Source organism: Rhinoderma darwinii, chromosome 9 (assembly GCF_050947455.1).
Source record: "Rhinoderma darwinii isolate aRhiDar2 chromosome 9, aRhiDar2.hap1, whole genome shotgun sequence".
Taxonomy (NCBI): Eukaryota; Metazoa; Chordata; class Amphibia; order Anura; family Rhinodermatidae; genus Rhinoderma; species Rhinoderma darwinii.
In genome coordinates, this window is record NC_134695.1 from 74,176,711 (window position 1) to 74,196,615 (window position 19,905).

General features: G+C 38.4%; 1 protein-coding gene and 1 long non-coding RNA gene across 4 annotated transcripts in view; one reads left to right on the plus strand and one right to left on the minus strand.

Annotated features, from left to right (window-relative positions):
- Positions 1 to 3,479, plus strand: part of LOC142661007 (uncharacterized) — a 57,502-nt gene extending 54,023 nt beyond the window's left edge. For both annotated transcript variants that reach the window (XR_012850614.1, XR_012850613.1), the window contains one exon: positions 3,107 to 3,479. This is a non-coding gene — a long non-coding RNA (uncharacterized LOC142661007). The remainder of the gene's footprint in view (positions 1 to 3,106) is intronic.
- ZNF143 (zinc finger protein 143) overlaps positions 1 to 19,122 on the minus strand; it is a 37,349-nt gene extending 18,227 nt beyond the window's left edge. The window contains exons 1-5 of one of the 2 annotated variants that reach the window (XM_075838165.1): positions 18,934 to 19,122; positions 3,270 to 3,389; positions 2,438 to 2,530; positions 2,281 to 2,358; positions 1,542 to 1,619 (exon numbers count right to left, since the gene is read on the minus strand). In XM_075838165.1, coding sequence (XP_075694280.1) covers positions 1,542 to 1,619; positions 2,281 to 2,358; positions 2,438 to 2,530; positions 3,270 to 3,389; positions 18,934 to 19,030 — 466 coding nt within the window. In that variant the 5' untranslated portion in view covers positions 19,031 to 19,122. Of the gene's footprint in view, positions 1 to 1,541; positions 1,620 to 2,280; positions 2,359 to 2,437; positions 2,531 to 3,269; positions 3,463 to 18,933 lie in introns of both variants that reach the window. The other variant, XM_075838166.1, reaches the window with a different exon arrangement.
- Positions 19,123 to 19,905: the final 783 nt, after the last annotated feature.

Consider the following 19,905-nt stretch of genomic DNA (forward strand, 5'->3'; position numbering starts at 1 on the left):
CAATGATGCTGGGGATCACAATGAAGTAACAATGATGCTGGGTATCACAATGAAGTAACAATGATGCTGGGGATCACAATGAAGTAACAAGGATGCTGGGGATCACAATGAAGTAACAATGATGCTGGGGATCACAATGAAGTAACAATGATGCTGGGGATCACAATGAAGTAACAATGATGCTGGGGATCACAATGAACAATGACGCTGGGGATCACAATGAAGTAACAATGACGCTGGGGATCACAATGAAGTAACAATGACGCTGGGGATCACAATGAAGGAACAATGACGCTGGGGATCACAATGAAGTAACAATGATGCTGGGGATCACAATGAAGTAACAAGGACGCTGGGGATCACAATGAAGTAACAATGACGCTGGGGATCACAATGAAGTAACAATGACGCTGGGGATCACAATGAAGTAACAATGACGCTGGGGATCACAATGAAGGAACAATGACGCTGGGGATCACAATGAAGTAACAATGATGCTGGGGATCACAATGAAGTAACAATGATGCTGGGGATCACAATGAAGTAACAATGACGCTGGGGATCACAATGAAGTAACAATGACGCTGGGGATCACAATGAAGTAACAATGACGCTGGGGATCACAATGAAGGAACAATGACGCTGGGGATCACAATGAAGTAACAATGACGCTGGGGATCACAATGAAGGAACAATGACGCTGGGGATCACAATGAAGGAACAATGACGCTGGGGATCACAATGAAGTAACAATGACGCTGGGGATCACAATGAAGTAACAATGATGCTGGGGATCACAATGAAGTAACAATGATGCTGGGGATCACAATGAAGTAACAATGATGCTGGGGATCACAATGAAGTAACAATGATGCTGGGGATCACAATGAAGTAACAAGGATGCTGGGGATCACAATGAAGTAACAAGGATGCTGGGGATCACAATGAAGTAACAAGGATGCTGGGGATCACAATGAAGTAACAAGGATGCTGGGGATCACAATGAAGTAACAAGGATGCTGGGGATCACAATGAAGTAACAATGATGCTGGGGATCACAATGAAGGAACAATGATGCTGGGGATCACAATGAAGTAACAATGATGCTGGGGATCACAATGAAGTAACAATGACGCTGGAGATCACAATGAAGTAACAATGACGCTGGGGATCACAATGAAGTAACAATGATGCTGGGGATCACAATGAAGGAACAATGATGCTGGGGATCACAATGAAGTAACAATGATGCTGGGGATCACAACGATCACTGTGCGCAGCTCTCTTCTGATTCTTATGGGATTTACGGAAACAGCTGAGCAAGTTAGGCTCAGCTGTTCCTGTATCTCCTATAGATGCAGCTGCCTTTCTATTCATTCTCTGCATGGATGCGCAAGCTGCTAGTCTGGACAGGGATCGGATAGCCCCCACCATCGAGAAAGGTGCGGGTCCGATAGCTGGGACCCACATCTATCAGACATTTATGACATATCACATCAGTGTATAAGGACCTCAAACATAAAGCAGAGCTCAGCGTTTACCTTTGGTAGAGTGATGGATGTAGGCGGTGGTCCCGTCTTCTAGCTGTACTGCCTGCCCATCCTCCAGACGCAGGGAGTCTACAGGGAAACAAACATTATTACTGCTCACATGGACGCCTTGTTTTGGTGCAGTTTCTGAAGACTGCCCTGTGTGAACAAGGTCTTAAAGGCTCAAAGAGCTACTGGATGACACCGTCACGGGACTGGTGTAAATTTGGCACATCTACCCACTGTGGATGAACCCTTACTGCGGCCTTATCATTACACAGGACCAGGAGGTAACGGGGTTCAGACAGGAAGTATATCAGAAGGTCTTTACGGTCATGAAGGTCTTCGGCTACATTCACACAAGCGTGACGGATGTATGCACGTAAATCTGTCCGTGTGCGTTGCGCATCAGTGTACTTTACATGTGGCTTGTTTTTCACGCACCCGCAAGCACTTTTTTTTTTTCAATGTAATTGATGCGTAAAACACGCACAGCACACGGATGTGCATCAATGCGCTGTACATGGTTTTTAAGCACCCATTGACTTCAATGGGCCTGTAGGTGCGTGAACTACACCAATATGGGACATGCAGTGAGTTTCACACAACGGACTTTCGCTGCATGAAAACTCATGCATGTGTGAACAGCCCCATTGATATCAATAGGTCCGTGTGCTGTGCGTTCTTTCTACACACAGCACATGGACGAGTCACGCTCATCTGAATGAGCCCTTAGTGTGACAACACTTACCACTTTTAGGGACATGTTGGACGTAGGCAGCGGAGCCGTCCTCCAGCTGAATCACTTGTCCTTCCATGAGTTTACCATCTGCAGATAAGAGAGGGTGGGGATCATTAGTCCGGTCAGCAGGCCCCGGTGTAAGCGCACCCAGCGGCTGGACTCATACCTTTTACGTTGTGCTGTATATACGCCGTAGAACCGTCTGCCAGGGTCACGGCTTGTAAGCTCACACCTTCCATGGTGTCCATGCTTTCCCCATCTGCACAGGTACAAGCACCAGGATTATAATACAGACATCTTTATGTATCACCCCATCTAGCATCCAATCACCACTCTCATTATCTCCAGAACTGGGGGGATCCTGGTGCTTTACCCATTCAGGCTTCTTGTATGATGTTCTGCTACACTGGGGTACAAATACATGTTCCTCCCAAACAGCCGCTGTTTTGTATTTTTTGACCTATGTAATCAACAGGTCGAGAGACGGTCAGAGCTGGAGTTTTCTATTGTAATTTCTCATCATAGATTCCTTCATACACTGCGCGGGCACCAACAAAGTTACCCGGTCTGGACCCGGCAGTCTTATGGTCACTTTCCATATAGCACCAGTGCCCAGGAAAAACAATGGGGCAGATGTCACATCGTCGTGTTATTATAGCGCAGCGTGCTTCATATTCCCCGGGACAGGGCAGCAGATTGAGTAATAGAGCGCTCCAGGGTGCACGGGGCCCAGCTCACAGAATTTTTTTTGGGGGCTGAACATTTGGGGTTAATGGGGGAGGGTCGGTCCTTTCTTTAGAAGACTTAAACCTTTCCCCCTTTTAATCTTTTCCAGCCCATTGGATAATTTTACCTATTCTGCCGCATCCAAGTCATATGTACTTGATCCAGTCAGCCCTGATAAATGGCGCCATCCGGACAAGTTGTGACTTTGCTCGCAGTTTTTACCTCCCACAGACGTCAAACATTAAAGATGAATAGAAATAAACATGAATTACCATCACCGGTCACGGCCTCGGTCAGACACAGAGTGACATGGCCACCGTCGCTGCCTCCTCCGGCAAACTCAGCCATTCCTTGGGAGTCGCGGTTTATCTGGGCTAGCAGCATGGTTTTACCTGCAGAGAAGTAGGAACTGGTCATTATCACTGCACCGTCTGATCAACACGGATAATGATGTCGTCCAGTCTTCTGTAAATAAAGTGCTAACATTGTAAACCTTTTCAACTTCCTCATGGACTACTAATTCCTCAACATTTTCAAAAGCTCCTCTTGCTGTCAATGAATAGACATTCAATGTTGCTCACACAGCTGAGGGATAGTTACTATGTATCGGTGTAAACAATTCAATTGAGCTAAGTACAACATTAAGACCTAGTTCCCACAGTTTTTTGGCCCTGTTTTTGACCCGAAAACCGCGTCAAATGACAGAAAACGCCTCCCGTTGATTTCAATGGGAGGTGGAGGAGTTTTTTGCCTGCCCGCAGGAAAAAGAAGCGTTGTGGCCTTTCTTCAGGCGTTTCCTTCTCTGACCTCTCATTGAAATCAATGGGAGGCAGGGAAAGCGGTTTTCGCTGCGTTTTTTGCCCCCAAACACTCAATGGCCGTTGTTGAAAAACGCGACAAGTGTTCTGCCGGCAGGTCAAAATCTGCCTCAAAATTCCTGAAACAATTTTGAGGCAGATTTTTCCGCCTGAAAAAAACTCTGTGTGAACAGGACCTAAGGGTATGTTCACAAAATTCCTTCCTCCATTGAGCGGCGGAGGCAAAAAAAACGCCATCTCTGCCTCCCATTGATTTCAATGGGCGGTCAGAGACGGAACCGTGGGAAGAGCATGTGGCTCTTTTTTCTCACGAGCGTTTTTTCCCACTCGCGGGAATAATCTGCCTCCATCTTCCATTGAAATCAGTGGGAGGCAATTTTAGCCGTTATTTTGGCGTGGTTTCAGCGTCAAAAACAGCACCAAAAAACTCTGTGTGAACTAGACCAAAGGATGGATTCACACGCAGCAGATTTTTTGTTTGCAACTGAAAATCCATTTCATTTATCTGAATGTGGTTGTTTCTGCAGCAGGTACTGGGATATCGGCAATTTCCATTAAGGGCCCATGCACACGACCGTAGTGGTGTGCACGGCCCGCGATTTCTGGCTCGGACAGCCGCAGAGTGCCACCCGCGGGTCGTGCACACGGCCGTATACATTCAATTCAATGAGCCTGGACCGCAAAATGCGGCCATAATAAGACATGTCCTATCTTTTTGCAATCCAGGCTCCCGGGCAATGCACGGACTGTGGAAACCACGGTCGTGTGCATGCGCTCATAGAAATTAATCGGACCACAATTCACCCGCAGATTTGAGGGTGAATTGCGGCCGCAAAAACATGTTTGTGTGTATGAGACCTAAGATAAATAAATTTCAGTCGTAGAAACTTCTGCAACAAAATCTGCAGCGTGTGACTGCACCCTAATACCAATGCCATACAATGTATCAGTAGAAAGGGGGGTTTGTTACAGTTCTTTGTGAGCTTAATAGTCTGGATCCCAGGCTGATAGTTTGTTGCAATGTATCAGAGCAGGTAAAATCTATCAGGACAGGTATTTGTGCTACTGTTTATATATTACCGTGGCTAGTCTAGACCGGATACAACTGGACTAGGACTATGATACAACAATTAAAGGGTTAATCCCATCACACAAAGTATTGTCTTATAGCTAAGATATGCCATTACTTTGTGATTGTTGGGGGCCCGAATGCCGGGACCCCCAGCAATCTTGAAAACTGGTTTAGCACTGCGTCCCCTTCTCAGTTTCTCCCTGCACAGCAGCGATCCCGGCCACAGCTGTCCCCATTATGGAGCAACAAAACTAAAAGAGATCGGTCGGGGTCCCAGCAGTCGGACCTCAGGGATCACAAAATACTGACATATCCTAGCCCTGTACCATCACTTTGTGTAATGGGTATAACCATTTATCTCTAGAACACGGCCCCCTGATCCCCATCCTACTGTTTTTGTACTCCCGACCACCTCGTCGGACAGTGGTCAGAGAGTTGGGAGCGGGATAAGCTAGGATGGGGGGGTCTGGGGGCACCATTCTAGACATAGGAGCGGACCTGCATCTATCGGACATTTATAGCATAACCTGTGGATATGCCATAAAGGTCCAAAATCCCCTTTAAATGGGTTGTCCATTTAGAAATTGATGGCCTATCCTCAGGATAGGCCTTCAACATGTGATCGGTGGAGGTCCGACAGCTGTTTTGAAGGGGCCGCGGCATTCGTACTAGAGCTGCTTCCCCTTCATAACTTATCTGCTCGTTCGGTGAATCACTGACACTTGTAGCGGCGGTCACAGTATTACAGTCGTCTATTCAAGTGAATGGGAAAAGGCTGTAACACTGAACTGCCGCTACAAGTGTCAGCGATCCACAGCGCGAGCAGTGAGGGTACGCGTTACGGCCCAAAATAAGCCTGACAGTAATGAAGAAGAAGCAGCGTTTCCACGAGTGCCGCGGCCCCCTCAAAACAGCTGATTAGCAGAGTTGCCGGGAGTCAGACCCTTACTGATCAATTTCTTATAACTGGAAAACCCCTTGAACTGTGGTATGGGCTAAAAACACTTTAGTAATTGTTATTAGAAACGATGCTCCGCTTAGAGCAGCTTTCTGTCGGGTTGTCTGTGAACGGGATTGTGCAGCCTCCAATATACTACAATACATGTCTATAAGAGCCGACGATATAACAAGATAAAGAAATGATGTATAATGTATATATTCTATCCATTGGCTGCGCAGGTGAATAGTCTATTGCTCTCTGTTATCAAACATGTTAGACTGCGAAGAGGCTGACTTTAGGATAGGTAAATACAATCTATTGTTCCCGGTTATCAGCCATTTCAGGCAAGGCCACATATACATTGCTGAGAACCTGTGTGACTGATATCAGCCGCTCCTCTTATATCACTGCTGTACTATTATATCCTCCAGTCCTTACATCTATATATGTGACTGATATCAGCCGCTCCTCTTATATCACTGCTGTACTATTATATCCTCCAGTCCTTACATCTATATATGTGACTGATATCAGCCGCTCCTCTTATATCACTGCTGTACTATTATACCCTCCAGTCCTTACATCTATATATGTGACTGATATCAGCCGCTCCTCTTATATCACTGCTGTACTATTATATCCTCCAGTCCTTACATCTATATATGTGACTGATATTAGCCGCTCCTGTTATATCACTGCTGTACTATTATATCCTCCAGTCCTTCCATCTATATATGTGACTGATATCAGCCGCTACTGTTATATCACTGCTGTACTATTATATCCTCCAGTCCTTACATCTATATATGTGACTGATATCAGCCGTTCCTCTTATATCACTGCTGTACTATTATATCCTCCAGTCCTTACATCTATATATGTGACTGATATCAGCCGTTCCTCTTATATCACTGCTGTACTATTATATCCCCCAGTCCTTACATCTATATATGTGACTGATATCAGCCGCTCCTCTTATAACACTGCTGTACTATTATATCCCCCAGTCCTTACATCTATATATGTGACTGATATCAGCCGCTCCTCTTATATCGCTGCTGTACTATTATATCCCCCAGTCCTTACATCTATATATGTGACTGATATCAGCCGATCCTCTTATATCGCTGCTGTACTATTATATCCCCCAGTCCTTACATCTATATATGTGACTGATATCAGCCGCTCCTGTTATATCGCTGCTGTACTATATCCTCCAGTCCTTACATCTATATATATGACTGATGTCAGCCGCTCCTCATATCACTGCTGTACTATTATATCCTCCAGTCCTTACATCTATATATGTGACTGATATCAGCCGCTCCCCTTATATCACTGCTGTACTATTATATCCTCCAGTCCTTACATCTATATATGTGACTGATATCAGCCGCTCCTCTTATATCACTGCTGTACTATTATATCCTCCAGTCCTTACATCTATATATGTGACTGATATCAGCCGCTCCTCTTATATCACTGCTGTACTATTATATCCCCCAGTCCTTACATCTATATATATGACAGATATCAGCCGCTCCTCTTATATCACTGCTGTACTATTATATCCTCCAGTCCTTACATCTATATATGTGACTGATATCAGCCGCTCCTCTTATAACACTGCTGTACTATTATATCCTGCTGTCCTTACATCTATATATGTGACTGATATCAGCCGCTCCTCGTATAACACTGCTGTACTATTATATCCTGCTGTCCTTACATCTATATATGTGACTGATATCAGCCGCTCCTCTTATATCACTGCTGTACTATTATATCCTCCAGTCCTTACATCTATATATGTGACTGATATCAGCCGCTCCTCTTATATCACTGCTGTACTATTATATCTCCCAGTCCTTACATCTATATATGTGACTGATATCAGCCGCTCCTCTTATATCACTGCTGTACTATTATATCCTCCAGTCCTTACATCTATATATGTGACTAATATCAGCCGCTCCTCATATCACTGCTGTACTATTATATCCTCCAGTCCTTACATCTATATATATGACTGATATCAGCCGCTCCTCTTATATCACTGCTGTACTATTATATCCTCCAGTCCTTACATCTATATATGTGACTGATATCAGCCGCTCCTCTTATATCACTGCTGTACTATTATATCCTCCAGTCCTTACATCTATATATATGACTGATATCAGCCGCTCCTCTTATATCACTGCTGTACTATTATATCCTGCTGTCCTTACATCTATATATGTGACTGATATCAGCCGCTCCTCTTATATCACTGCTGTACTATTATATCCTCCAGTCCTTACATCTATATATGTGACTGATATCAGCCGCTCCTCTTATATCACTGCTGTACTATTATATCTCCCAGTCCTTACATCTATATATGTGACTGATATCAGCCGCTCCTCTTATATCACTGCTGTACTATTATATCCTCCAGTCCTTACATCTATATATGTGACTAATATCAGCCGCTCCTCATATCACTGCTGTACTATTATATCCTCCAGTCCTTACATCTATATATGTGACTAATATCAGCCGCTCCTCATATCACTGCTGTACTATTATATCCTCCAGTCCTTACATCTATATATATGACTGATATCAGCCGCTCCTCTTATATCACTGCTGTACTATTATATCCTCCAGTCCTTACATCTATATATGTGACTGATATCAGCCGCTCCTCTTATATCACTGCTGTACTATTATATCCTCCAGTCCTTACATCTATATATATATGACTGATATCAGCCGCTCCTCTTATATCATTGCTGTACTATTATATCCTCCAGTCCTTACATCTATATATATGACTGATATCAGCCGCTCCTCTTATATCACTGCTGTACTATTACAAATTTAGGATAATTAGCGTTACTGGCCCTTTAAGCTCTTACATTCCCCATGTTTGTATAGTTGATCATCAGGAGTACAATTAGGAAACAGATTACAGGATTTTTACTTTTATTTTTTCATTCACGTTTATGTAAATAAGAAATGTGCAAGAGATGAGCGGCACTGCTGCTGCTTATCTCTCCTGAAAGGAGGGAAAGCAGGAATACAAAAGTTACGTGTGAGCACCTGCTGCATTTTTTGGGCACATTGTGACAGGTTTGGGGGGCGACAGTGAGACATTGTATGGGGTGGAGGAGGGGTGGCTGTCACTTTATTAGGGTGGACATTGATTTTGATATTATGGGGTAGAACGACTGGCACCGTATAGGAGTTTGGTGGACACAGTACGGAACGGAGGAAACTACAGCGGACACTGTAGAGGATTGATGATCAGTCCCCCGCTTGGGACCCCCCTCTATGATCCAGAGCTGATAAATACGGAGGCTAGCGCTCTGGGGGACGGGCTCGCTGCAGGACAAACATATGAGCAGCCTCAGCAATAACAGCTAAACGCCGGTCCAGCGTCACTATAGAATCTCCGATGGGGTGCCATGGCAGCCGGGGGCCAGCGGCACGTCTTAACAGATTGCCTGCCAGTTTGACATTATACTACGTATACCAAAGATCGCACAGTGAAGTCCCCGAGTGGGACTGAAAAATAAGTAATAAATGTTAAATAAAAACTACAGTTAAAAAAAAACAAAAAAAATGTTTTCCATTAGAAAGTGGTTTTATTTAGTAAAAGCGTAAAAAAAATAAAATAAACCTACACATATATGGTATCGCCGTGACCGTAATGACCCAAATAAAGTTAACATGTCATTTAAAACCGCCGTAAAAAAAACGTACAGAAAACTATGGCGAATTTTCCATTGCCCCCAAAAAAGTAATACAAGTTTATCAAGTCCCATGTAGCCCCAAAAAAGTACCAATGAAATCTGCGTCTCGTCCCACAAAAAACAAGCCCTCCTATCACTACAATGGCGGAAAAATAAAAACGTTTCGGCTCTTGGAAAGCGACGATGCAAAAACAAATAATTTTAGTTCATTAGTGTTTTCATTGTGCAAAAGTCGCAAAACATAAAAAACCTAGAAATGTGATATCACCGTAATCGTACCGACCCAGAGAACAAAGGAGACGTGTCAGCACGTGTTCACATCAGCGTTAGTTTCCGTTGGAGGTTCTGTATCCCTCACCATTGAACTCAATGGTGACAGAAATCTAGCTAATGGTCGACTGCGCTATTGGTTCCATCCGAAACATCGGAACCCTGTCACAACGGTGACAAACGGAAATCATTAGCTAGGAATTGGTCACCATTGAGTTCAATGGTGAGGGAAACGGAAGCTGAGGTTTCCGTTTGCCTTTGCGTTGAGGGGTTAACCAGACGGAACCCCTCAACGGAAGGGCAACACTGATGTGAACAGGCCCTTTTTTACAACGCACGGTGAATGGCGTAAATTTAAAACGCATAGAACAAGGGCAGGATTGCTGTTTTCCTTCTATCCCTCCCCCAAAATGGTGCCATTAAAAAATACAACTAATCCCACACAGAAAAAAAAAAGTTCTCATACAGCTGTGGACGGAAAAAGAGAAAGTCTATATAGCCCTTTGAATGCGACGATAGAAAAAAAATAATAATAATTGCTTGGTCACTAAGGGGTTTTCTGGGCAGACATACATACATATATATATATATATATATATATACACACACACACACACACAGTATGAGTAGTCAGTGTATATAATAGTGCAGGGTGTTCTGTAATATATATATAATAGTGCAGGGTGTTCTGTAATATATATATATAATAGTGCAGGGTGTTCTGTAATATATATATAATAGTGCGGGGTGTTCTGTAATATATATATATAATAGTGCAGGGTGTTCTGTAATATATATATAATAGTGCAGGGTGTTCTGTAATATATATATATAATAGTGCAGGGTGTTATGTAATATATATATAATAGTGCGGGGTGTTCTGTAATATATATATATATATAATAGTGCAGGGTGTTCTGTAATATATATATAATAGTGCAGGGTGTTATGTAATATATATATAATAGTGCAGGGTGTTCTGTAATATATATATAATAGTGCAGGGTGTTCTGTAATATATATATAATAGTGCAGGGTGTTCTGTAATATATATATATAATAGTGCAGGGTGTTCTGTAATATATATATATAATAGTGCAGGGTGTTATGTAATATATATATAATAGTGCGGGGTGTTCTGTAATATATATATATATAATAGTGCAGGGTGTTCTGTAATATATATATAATAGTGCAGGGTGTTATGTAATATATATATAATAGTGCGGGGTGTTCTGTAATATATATATATATATAATAGTGCAGGGTGTTCTGTAATATATATATAATAGTGCAGGGTGTTATGTAATATATATATATAATAGTGCAGGGTGTTCTGTAATATATATATAATAGTGCAGGGTGTTCTGTAATATATATATATAATAGTGCAGGGTGTTCTGTAATATATATATAATAGTGGAGGGTGTTCTGTAATATATATATATAATAGTGCAGGGTGTTCTGTAATATATATATAATAGTGCGGGGTGTTCTGTAATATATATATATATAATAGTGCAGGGTGTTCTGTAATATATATATAATAGTGGAGGGTGTTCTGTAATATATATATATAATAGTGCAGGGTGTTCTGTAATATATATATAATAGTGCAGGGTGTTCTGTAATATATATATATATAATAGTGCAGGGTGTTCTGTAATATATATATAATAGTGCAGGGTGTTATGTAATATATATATAATGGTGCAGGGTGTTCTGTAATATATATATAATAGTGCAGGGTGTTCTGTAATATATATATATAATAGTGCGGGGTGTTCTGTAATATATATATAATAGTGCAGGGTGTTATGTAATATATATATATAATAGTGCGGGGTGTTATGTAATATATATATATAATAGTGCGGGGTGTTCTGTAATATATATATAATAGTGCAGGGTGTTCTGTAATATATATATAATAGTGCAGGGTGTTCTGTAATATATATATAATAGTGCAGGGTGTTCTGTAATATATATATAATAGTGCAGGGTGTTCTGTAATATGTATATAATAGTGCAGGGTGTTCTGTAATATATATATAATAGTGCAGGGTGTTCTGTAATATATATATAATAGTGCAGGGTGTTCTGTAATATATATATAATAGTGGAGGGTGTTCTGTAATATATATATAATAGTGGAGGGTGTTCTGTAATATATATATAATAGTGGAGGGTGTTCTGTAATATATATATAATAGTGCAGGGTGTTCTGTAATATATATATATATATAATAGTGCGGGGTGTTCTGTAATATATATATAATAGTGCAGGGTGTTCTGTAATATATATATATAATAGTGCAGGGTGTTCTGTAATATATATATAATAGTGGAGGGTGTTCTGTAATATATATATAATAGTGGAGGGTGTTCTGTAATATATATATATAATAGTGGAGGGTGTTCTGTAATATATATATAATAGTGCAGGGTGTTATGTAATATATATATAATAGTGCAGGGTGTTATGTAATATATATATAATAGTGGAGGGTGTTCTGTAATATATATATATAATAGTGGAGGGTGTTCTGTAATATATATATAATAGTGCAGGGTGTTCTGTAATATATATATAATAGTGCAGGGTGTTCTGTAATATATATATAATAGTGCAGGGTGTTCTGTAATATATATATAATAGTGCAGGGTGTTCTGTAATAGATATATATAATAGTGCAGGGTGTTCTGTAATATATATATATAATAGTGCAGGGTGTTCTGTAATATATATATAATAGTGGAGGGTGTTCTGTAATATATATATAATAGTGGAGGGTGTTCTGTAATATATATATAATAGTGCAGGGTGTTCTGTAATATATATATATAATAGTGCAGGGTGTTCTGTAATAGATATATATAATAGTGCAGGGTGTTCTGTAATATATATATATATATATATAATAGTGCAGGGTGTTCTGTAATATATATATATATAATAGTGCAGGGTGTTCTGTAATATATATATATATATAATAGTGCAGGGTGTTCTGTAATAGATATATATAATAGTGGAGGGTGTTATGTAATATATATATAATAGTGGAGGGTGTTCTGTAATATATATATATAATAGTGGAGGGTGTTCTGTAATATATATATAATAGTGCAGGGTGTTCTGTAATATATATATAATAGTGCAGGGTGTTCTGTAATATATATATAATAGTGCAGGGTGTTCTGTAATATATATATAATAGTGCAGGGTGTTCTGTAATAGATATATATAATAGTGCAGGGTGTTCTGTAATATATATATATAATAGTGCAGGGTGTTCTGTAATATATATATAATAGTGGAGGGTGTTCTGTAATATATATATAATAGTGGAGGGTGTTCTGTAATATATATATAATAGTGCAGGGTGTTCTGTAATATATATATATAATAGTGCAGGGTGTTCTGTAATAGATATATATAATAGTGCAGGGTGTTCTGTAATATATATATATAATAGTGCAGGGTGTTCTGTAATATATATATATATAATAGTGCAGGGTGTTCTGTAATATATATATATATAATAGTGCAGGGTGTTCTGTAATAGATATATATAATAGTGGAGGGTGTTATGTAATATATATATAATAGTGGAGGGTGTTCTGTAATATATATATATAATAGTGGAGGGTGTTCTGTAATATATATATATAATAGTGCAGAGTGTTCTGTAATATATATATAATAGTGCAGGGTGTTCTGTAATATATATATATAATAGTGCAGGGTGTTCTGTAATATATATATAATAGTGCGGGGTGTTCTGTAATATATATATAATAGTGCAGGGTGTTCTGTAATATATATATAATAGTGGAGGGTGTTCTGTAATAGATATATATAATAGTGGAGGGTGTTCTGTAATATATATATAATAGTGCAGGGTGTTCTGTAATATATATATAATAGTGGAGGGTGTTCTGTAATATATATATATAATAGTGGAGGGTGTTCTGTAATATATATATATAATAGTGGAGGGTGTTCTGTAATATATATATAATAGTGCAGGGTGTTCTGTAATATATATATATAATAGTGCAGGGCGTTCTGTAATATATATATAATAGTGCAGGGTGTTCTGTAATATATATATAATAGTGCAGGGTGTTCTGTAATATATATATAATAGTGCAGGGTGTTATGTAATATATATATAATAGTGCAGGGTGTTCTGTAATATATATATAATAGTGGAGGGTGTTCTGTAATAGATATATATAATAGTGCAGGGTGTTCTGTAATATATATATATAATAGTGCAGGGTGTTCTGTAATATATATAATAGTGCAGGGTGTTCTGTAATATATATATAATAGTGGAGGGTGTTCTGTAATATATATATAATAGTGCAGGGTGTTCTGTAATATATATATAATAGTGCAGGGTGTTCTGTAATATATATATAATAGTGCAGGGTGTTCTGTAATATATATAATAGTGCAGGGTGTTCTGTAATATATATATAATAGTGCAGGGTGTTCTGTAATATATATATATAATAGTGCGGGGTGTTCTGTAATATATATATATAATAGTGCAGGGTGTTCTGTAATATATATATAATAGTGCAGGGTGTTCTGTAATATATATATATAATAGTGCAGGGTGTTCTGTAATATATATATAATAGTGCAGGGTGTTCTGTATATATATATATATATAGTGCAGGGTGTTCTGTAATATATATATAATAGTGCAGGGTGTTCTGTAATATATATATAATAGTGCAGGGTGTTCTGTAATATATATATATATATATATAATAGTGCAGGGTGTTCTGTAATATATATATAATAGTGCAGGGTGTTCTGTAATATATATATATAATAGTGCAGGGTGTTCTGTAATATATATATAATAGTGGAGGGTGTTCTGTAATATATATATATAATAGTGGAGGGTGTTCTGTAATATATATATAATAGTGCAGGGTGTTCTGTAATATATATATATAATAGTGCAGGGCGTTCTGTAATATATATATAATAGTGCAGGGTGTTCTGTAATATATATATAATAGTGCAGGGTGTTCTGTAATATATATATAATAGTGCAGGGTGTTATGTAATATATATATAATAGTGCAGGGTGTTCTGTAATATATATATAATAGTGGAGGGTGTTCTGTAATAGATATATATAATAGTGCAGGGTGTTCTGTAATATATATATATAATAGTGCAGGGTGTTCTGTAATATATATAATAGTGCAGGGTGTTCTGTAATATATATATAATAGTGGAGGGTGTTCTGTAATATATATATAATAGTGCAGGGTGTTCTGTAATATATATATAATAGTGCAGGGTGTTCTGTAATATATATATAATAGTGCAGGGTGTTCTGTAATATATATAATAGTGCAGGGTGTTCTGTAATATATATATAATAGTGCAGGGTGTTCTGTAATATATATATATATAATAGTGCGGGGTGTTCTGTAATATATATATATAATAGTGCAGGGTGTTCTGTAATATATATATAATAGTGCAGGGTGTTCTGTAATATATATATATAATAGTGCAGGGTGTTCTGTAATATATATATAATAGTGCAGGGTGTTCTGTAATATATATATATATAATAGTGCAGGGTGTTCTGTAATATATATATAATAGTGCAGGGTGTTCTGTAATATATATATAATAGTGCAGGGTGTTCTGTAATATATATATATATATATATAATAGTGCAGGGTGTTCTGTAATATATATATAATAGTGCAGGGTGTTCTGTAATATATATATATAATAGTGCAGGGTGTTCTGTAATATATATAATAGTGCGGGGTGTTCTGTAATATATATATATAATAGTGCAGGGTGTTCTGTAATATATATATAATAGTGCAGGGTGTTCTGTAATATATATATAATAGTGCAGGGTGTTCTGTAATATATATATATATATAATAGTGCAGGGTGTTCTGTAATATATATATATATAATAGTGCAGGGTGTTCTGTAATATATATATATAATAGTGCAGGGTGTTCTGTAATATATATATAATAGTGCAGGGTGTTCTGTAATATATATATAATAGTGCAGGGTGTTCTGTAATATATATATAATAGTGCAGGGTGTTCTGTAATATATATATATATAATAGTGCAGGGTGTTCTGTAATATATATATAATAGTGCAGGGTGTTCTGTAATATATATATATAATAGTGCAGGGTGTTCTGTAATATATATATATATAATAGTGCAGGGTGTTCTGTAATATATATATAATAGTGCAGGGTGTTCTGTAATATATATATATATAATAGTGCAGGGTGTTCTGTAATATATATATATAATAGTGCGGGGTGTTCTGTAATATATATATAATAGTGCAGGGTGTTCTGTAATATATATATATAATAGTGCAGGGTGTTCTGTAATATATATATATAATAGTGCAGGGTGTTCTGTAATATATATATATATATAATAGTGCAGGGTGTTCTGTAATATATATATAATAGTGCAGGGTGTTCTGTAATATATATATATAATAGTGCAGGGTGTTCTGTAATATATATAATAGTGCGGGGTGTTCTGTAATATATATATATAATAGTGCAGGGTGTTCTGTAATATATATATAATAGTGCAGGGTGTTCTGTAATATATATATAATAGTGCAGGGTGTTCTGTAATATATATATAATAGTGCAGGGTGTTCTGTAATATATATATATATATAATAGTGCAGGGTGTTCTGTAATATATATATATAATAGTGCGGGGTGTTCTGTAATATATATATAATAGTGCAGGGTGTTCTGTAATATATATATATATAATAGTGCAGGGTGTTCTGTAATATATATATATAATAGTGCAGGGTGTTCTGTAATATATATATATATAATAGTGCAGGGTGTTCTGTAATATATATATATATAATAGTGCAGGGTGTTCTGTAATATATATATATAATAGTGCAGGGTGTTCTGTAATATATATATATATAATAGTGCAGGGTGTTCTGTAATATATATATATAATAGTGCGGGGTGTTCTGTAATATATATATAATAGTGCAGGGTGTTCTGTAATATATATATATAATAGTGCGGGGTGTTCTGTAATATATATATAATAGTGCAGGGTGTTCTGTAATATATATATAATAGTGCAGGGTGTTCTGTAATATATATATATATAATAGTGCAGGGTGTTCTGTAATATATATATATAATAGTGCGGGGTGTTCTGTAATATATATATATATAATAGTGCAGGGTGTTCTGTAATATATATATATAATAGTGCAGGGTGTTCTGTAATATATATATATATAATAGTGCAGGGTGTTCTGTAATATATATATATAATAGTGCGGGGTGTTCTGTAATATATATATATAATAGTGCAGGGTGTTCTGTAATATATATATATAATAGTGCAGGGTGTTCTGTAATATATATATAATAGTGCAGGGTGTTCTGTAATATATATATATAATAGTGCAGGGTGTTCTGTAATATATATAATAGTGCGGGGTGTTCTGTAATATATATATATAATAGTGCAGGGTGTTCTGTAATATATATATAATAGTGCAGGGTGTTCTGTAATATATATATAATAGTGCAGGGTGTTCTGTAATATATATATATATAATAGTGCAGGGTGTTCTGTAATATATATATAATAGTGCAGGGTGTTCTGTAATATATATATATAATAGTGCAGGGTGTTCTGTAATATATATATAATAGTGCAGGGTGTTCTGTAATATATATATAATAGTGCAGGGTGTTCTGTAATATATATATAATAGTGCAGGGTGTTCTGTAATATATATAATAGTGCAGGGTGTTCTGTAATATATATATATAATAGTGCAGGGTGTTCTGTAATATATATATAATAGTGCAGGGTGTTCTGTAATATATATATATAATAGTGCAGGGTGTTCTGTAATATATATATAATAGTGCAGGGTGTTCTGTAATATATATATATATAATAGTGCAGGGTGTTCTGTAATATATATATAATAGTGCAGGGTGTTCTGTAATATATATATATAATAGTGCAGGGTGTTCTGTAATATATATATAATAGTGCAGGGTGTTCTGTAATATATATATAATAGTGCAGGGTGTTCTGTAATATATATATAATAGTGCAGGGTGTTCTGTAATATATATATATAATAGTGCAGGGTGTTCTGTAATATATATATAATAGTGCAGGGTGTTCTGTAATATATATATAATAGTGCAGGGTGTTCTGTAATATATATATATAATAGTGCAGGGTGTTCTGTAATATATATATAATAGTGCAGGGTGTTCTGTAATATATATATAATAGTGCAGGGTGTTCTGTAATATATATATATATAATAGTGCAGGGTGTTATGTAATATATATATATATAATAGTGCAGGGTGTTATGTAATATATATATATAATAGTGCAGGGTGTTCTGTAATATATATATAATAGTGCAGGGTGTTCTGTAATATATATATAATAGTGCAGGGTGTTATGTAATATATATATAATAGTGCAGGGTGTTCTGTAATATATATATATATAATAGTGCAGGGTGTTATGTAATATATATATATATAATAGTGCAGGGTGTTCTGTAATATATATATAATAGTGCAGGGTGTTCTGTAATATATATAATAGACAGGTAATGTTCCCGCGTTTCTGTCCATCATGTGGTGACGTAGTGAGAGGTTTGTGATGTCATACACTGCATGGACTATAATATTATATAATGTTACAGAATTCTCGTGTGATAATCGCCCGGAACACGTTTCTATCACGCCGCGTGCTGGGACAGGCGGATGGGCCGAGCTGAGGGGATGTGGGCCGCGGCCTGCGGGGAGGCCTCGGATGGAGCGCGGCCTGGGAGTCGGGCTGTGAGGAGGCCAGGATCTAAAGCCGCACAACCGGCCGGCACACAGGGAGAAGCGGGGATTGTAACCCGGCTGCTGGGAGTCGGCTGTGGTTGCGGCGGTGACAGGAGCGGCGCCCCCGGCCCAGCACTGCGCTCCCCGGGCTGACTGCTGGAAACAAGGCACACTGGGTAAAAACACATTTATATACCAACCTCCGACACAATTTTCCAACAATTCCTCCGTCCGACCACCATGCATCAGGGCAGGAAACAGCCGCGCGGTACCGCCCTGCGCCCGGGATACCCACATAACAGGGCCGAGAGGAGGGGCACAGGCCAGGGCTCAGCCTCAACATCCGCTTACACATTGGCTGAGGCGGACGTTCACGGCTGGATGCCGCCCGGTGATTGGTGGCCTTCGACATGCGAGCACTTCTTATTTTATTACACAGAGCACAGGGCTCCTCTGAGGAGCCTGGAGAACCCGCCCACATCATAGATTTGCTGCTCATTGGCTGTGAACGACAAGACGTCCCATCATCTAGTCTGCTGATTGGAGAGCTGAGCTGTCAGGTGAGGGAGGACCCGCCTCCTGATGCTCGGAGAGGCGCTGGTTCTGGGGCTGAGGGAAATGGGCGCCATTTTGTGCAGTGTCAAGAGGCGGGTAATGGAGGTGGACCCGGGGAGACCCTAAAAGCTTGATGTCGGTGTTACTGGTGGGTGAGGGGGACACATATGGCGGCTTCTGTGCCGCTATACACTCTGCGCGTATCATAGCTGTCGGTATAATAGCGGGACTCCCGATGTAACGGCCCATATGTCCTGCCTCCCTGCTCCACATAGTCCCCGAACTGCCGGCAATAATGTCTCCAAATATACGGATATTATATAGTGTGAAAACCATGGGTGATGCTCTGAACGAGGCCTTCCACAAGAGAAACACTGCGCCTGAAATACTCTGTGCTGCTTACTCAACTATGTAACTGTCCGTCTGTGACATAACACAAGAGCGACATACTCCTGAAATACTCTGCGCTGCTAATTCCATTATGTAGCTGTCATCTCCCATAAGATCAACACACTCCTTTCCTGAAATACTCTGTTCTGCTAATTCCACCATGACTATCGGTCCGTGACCTTCCACAAGAGCGACATACTCCTGAAATGCTCTGCACTGCCAATTCC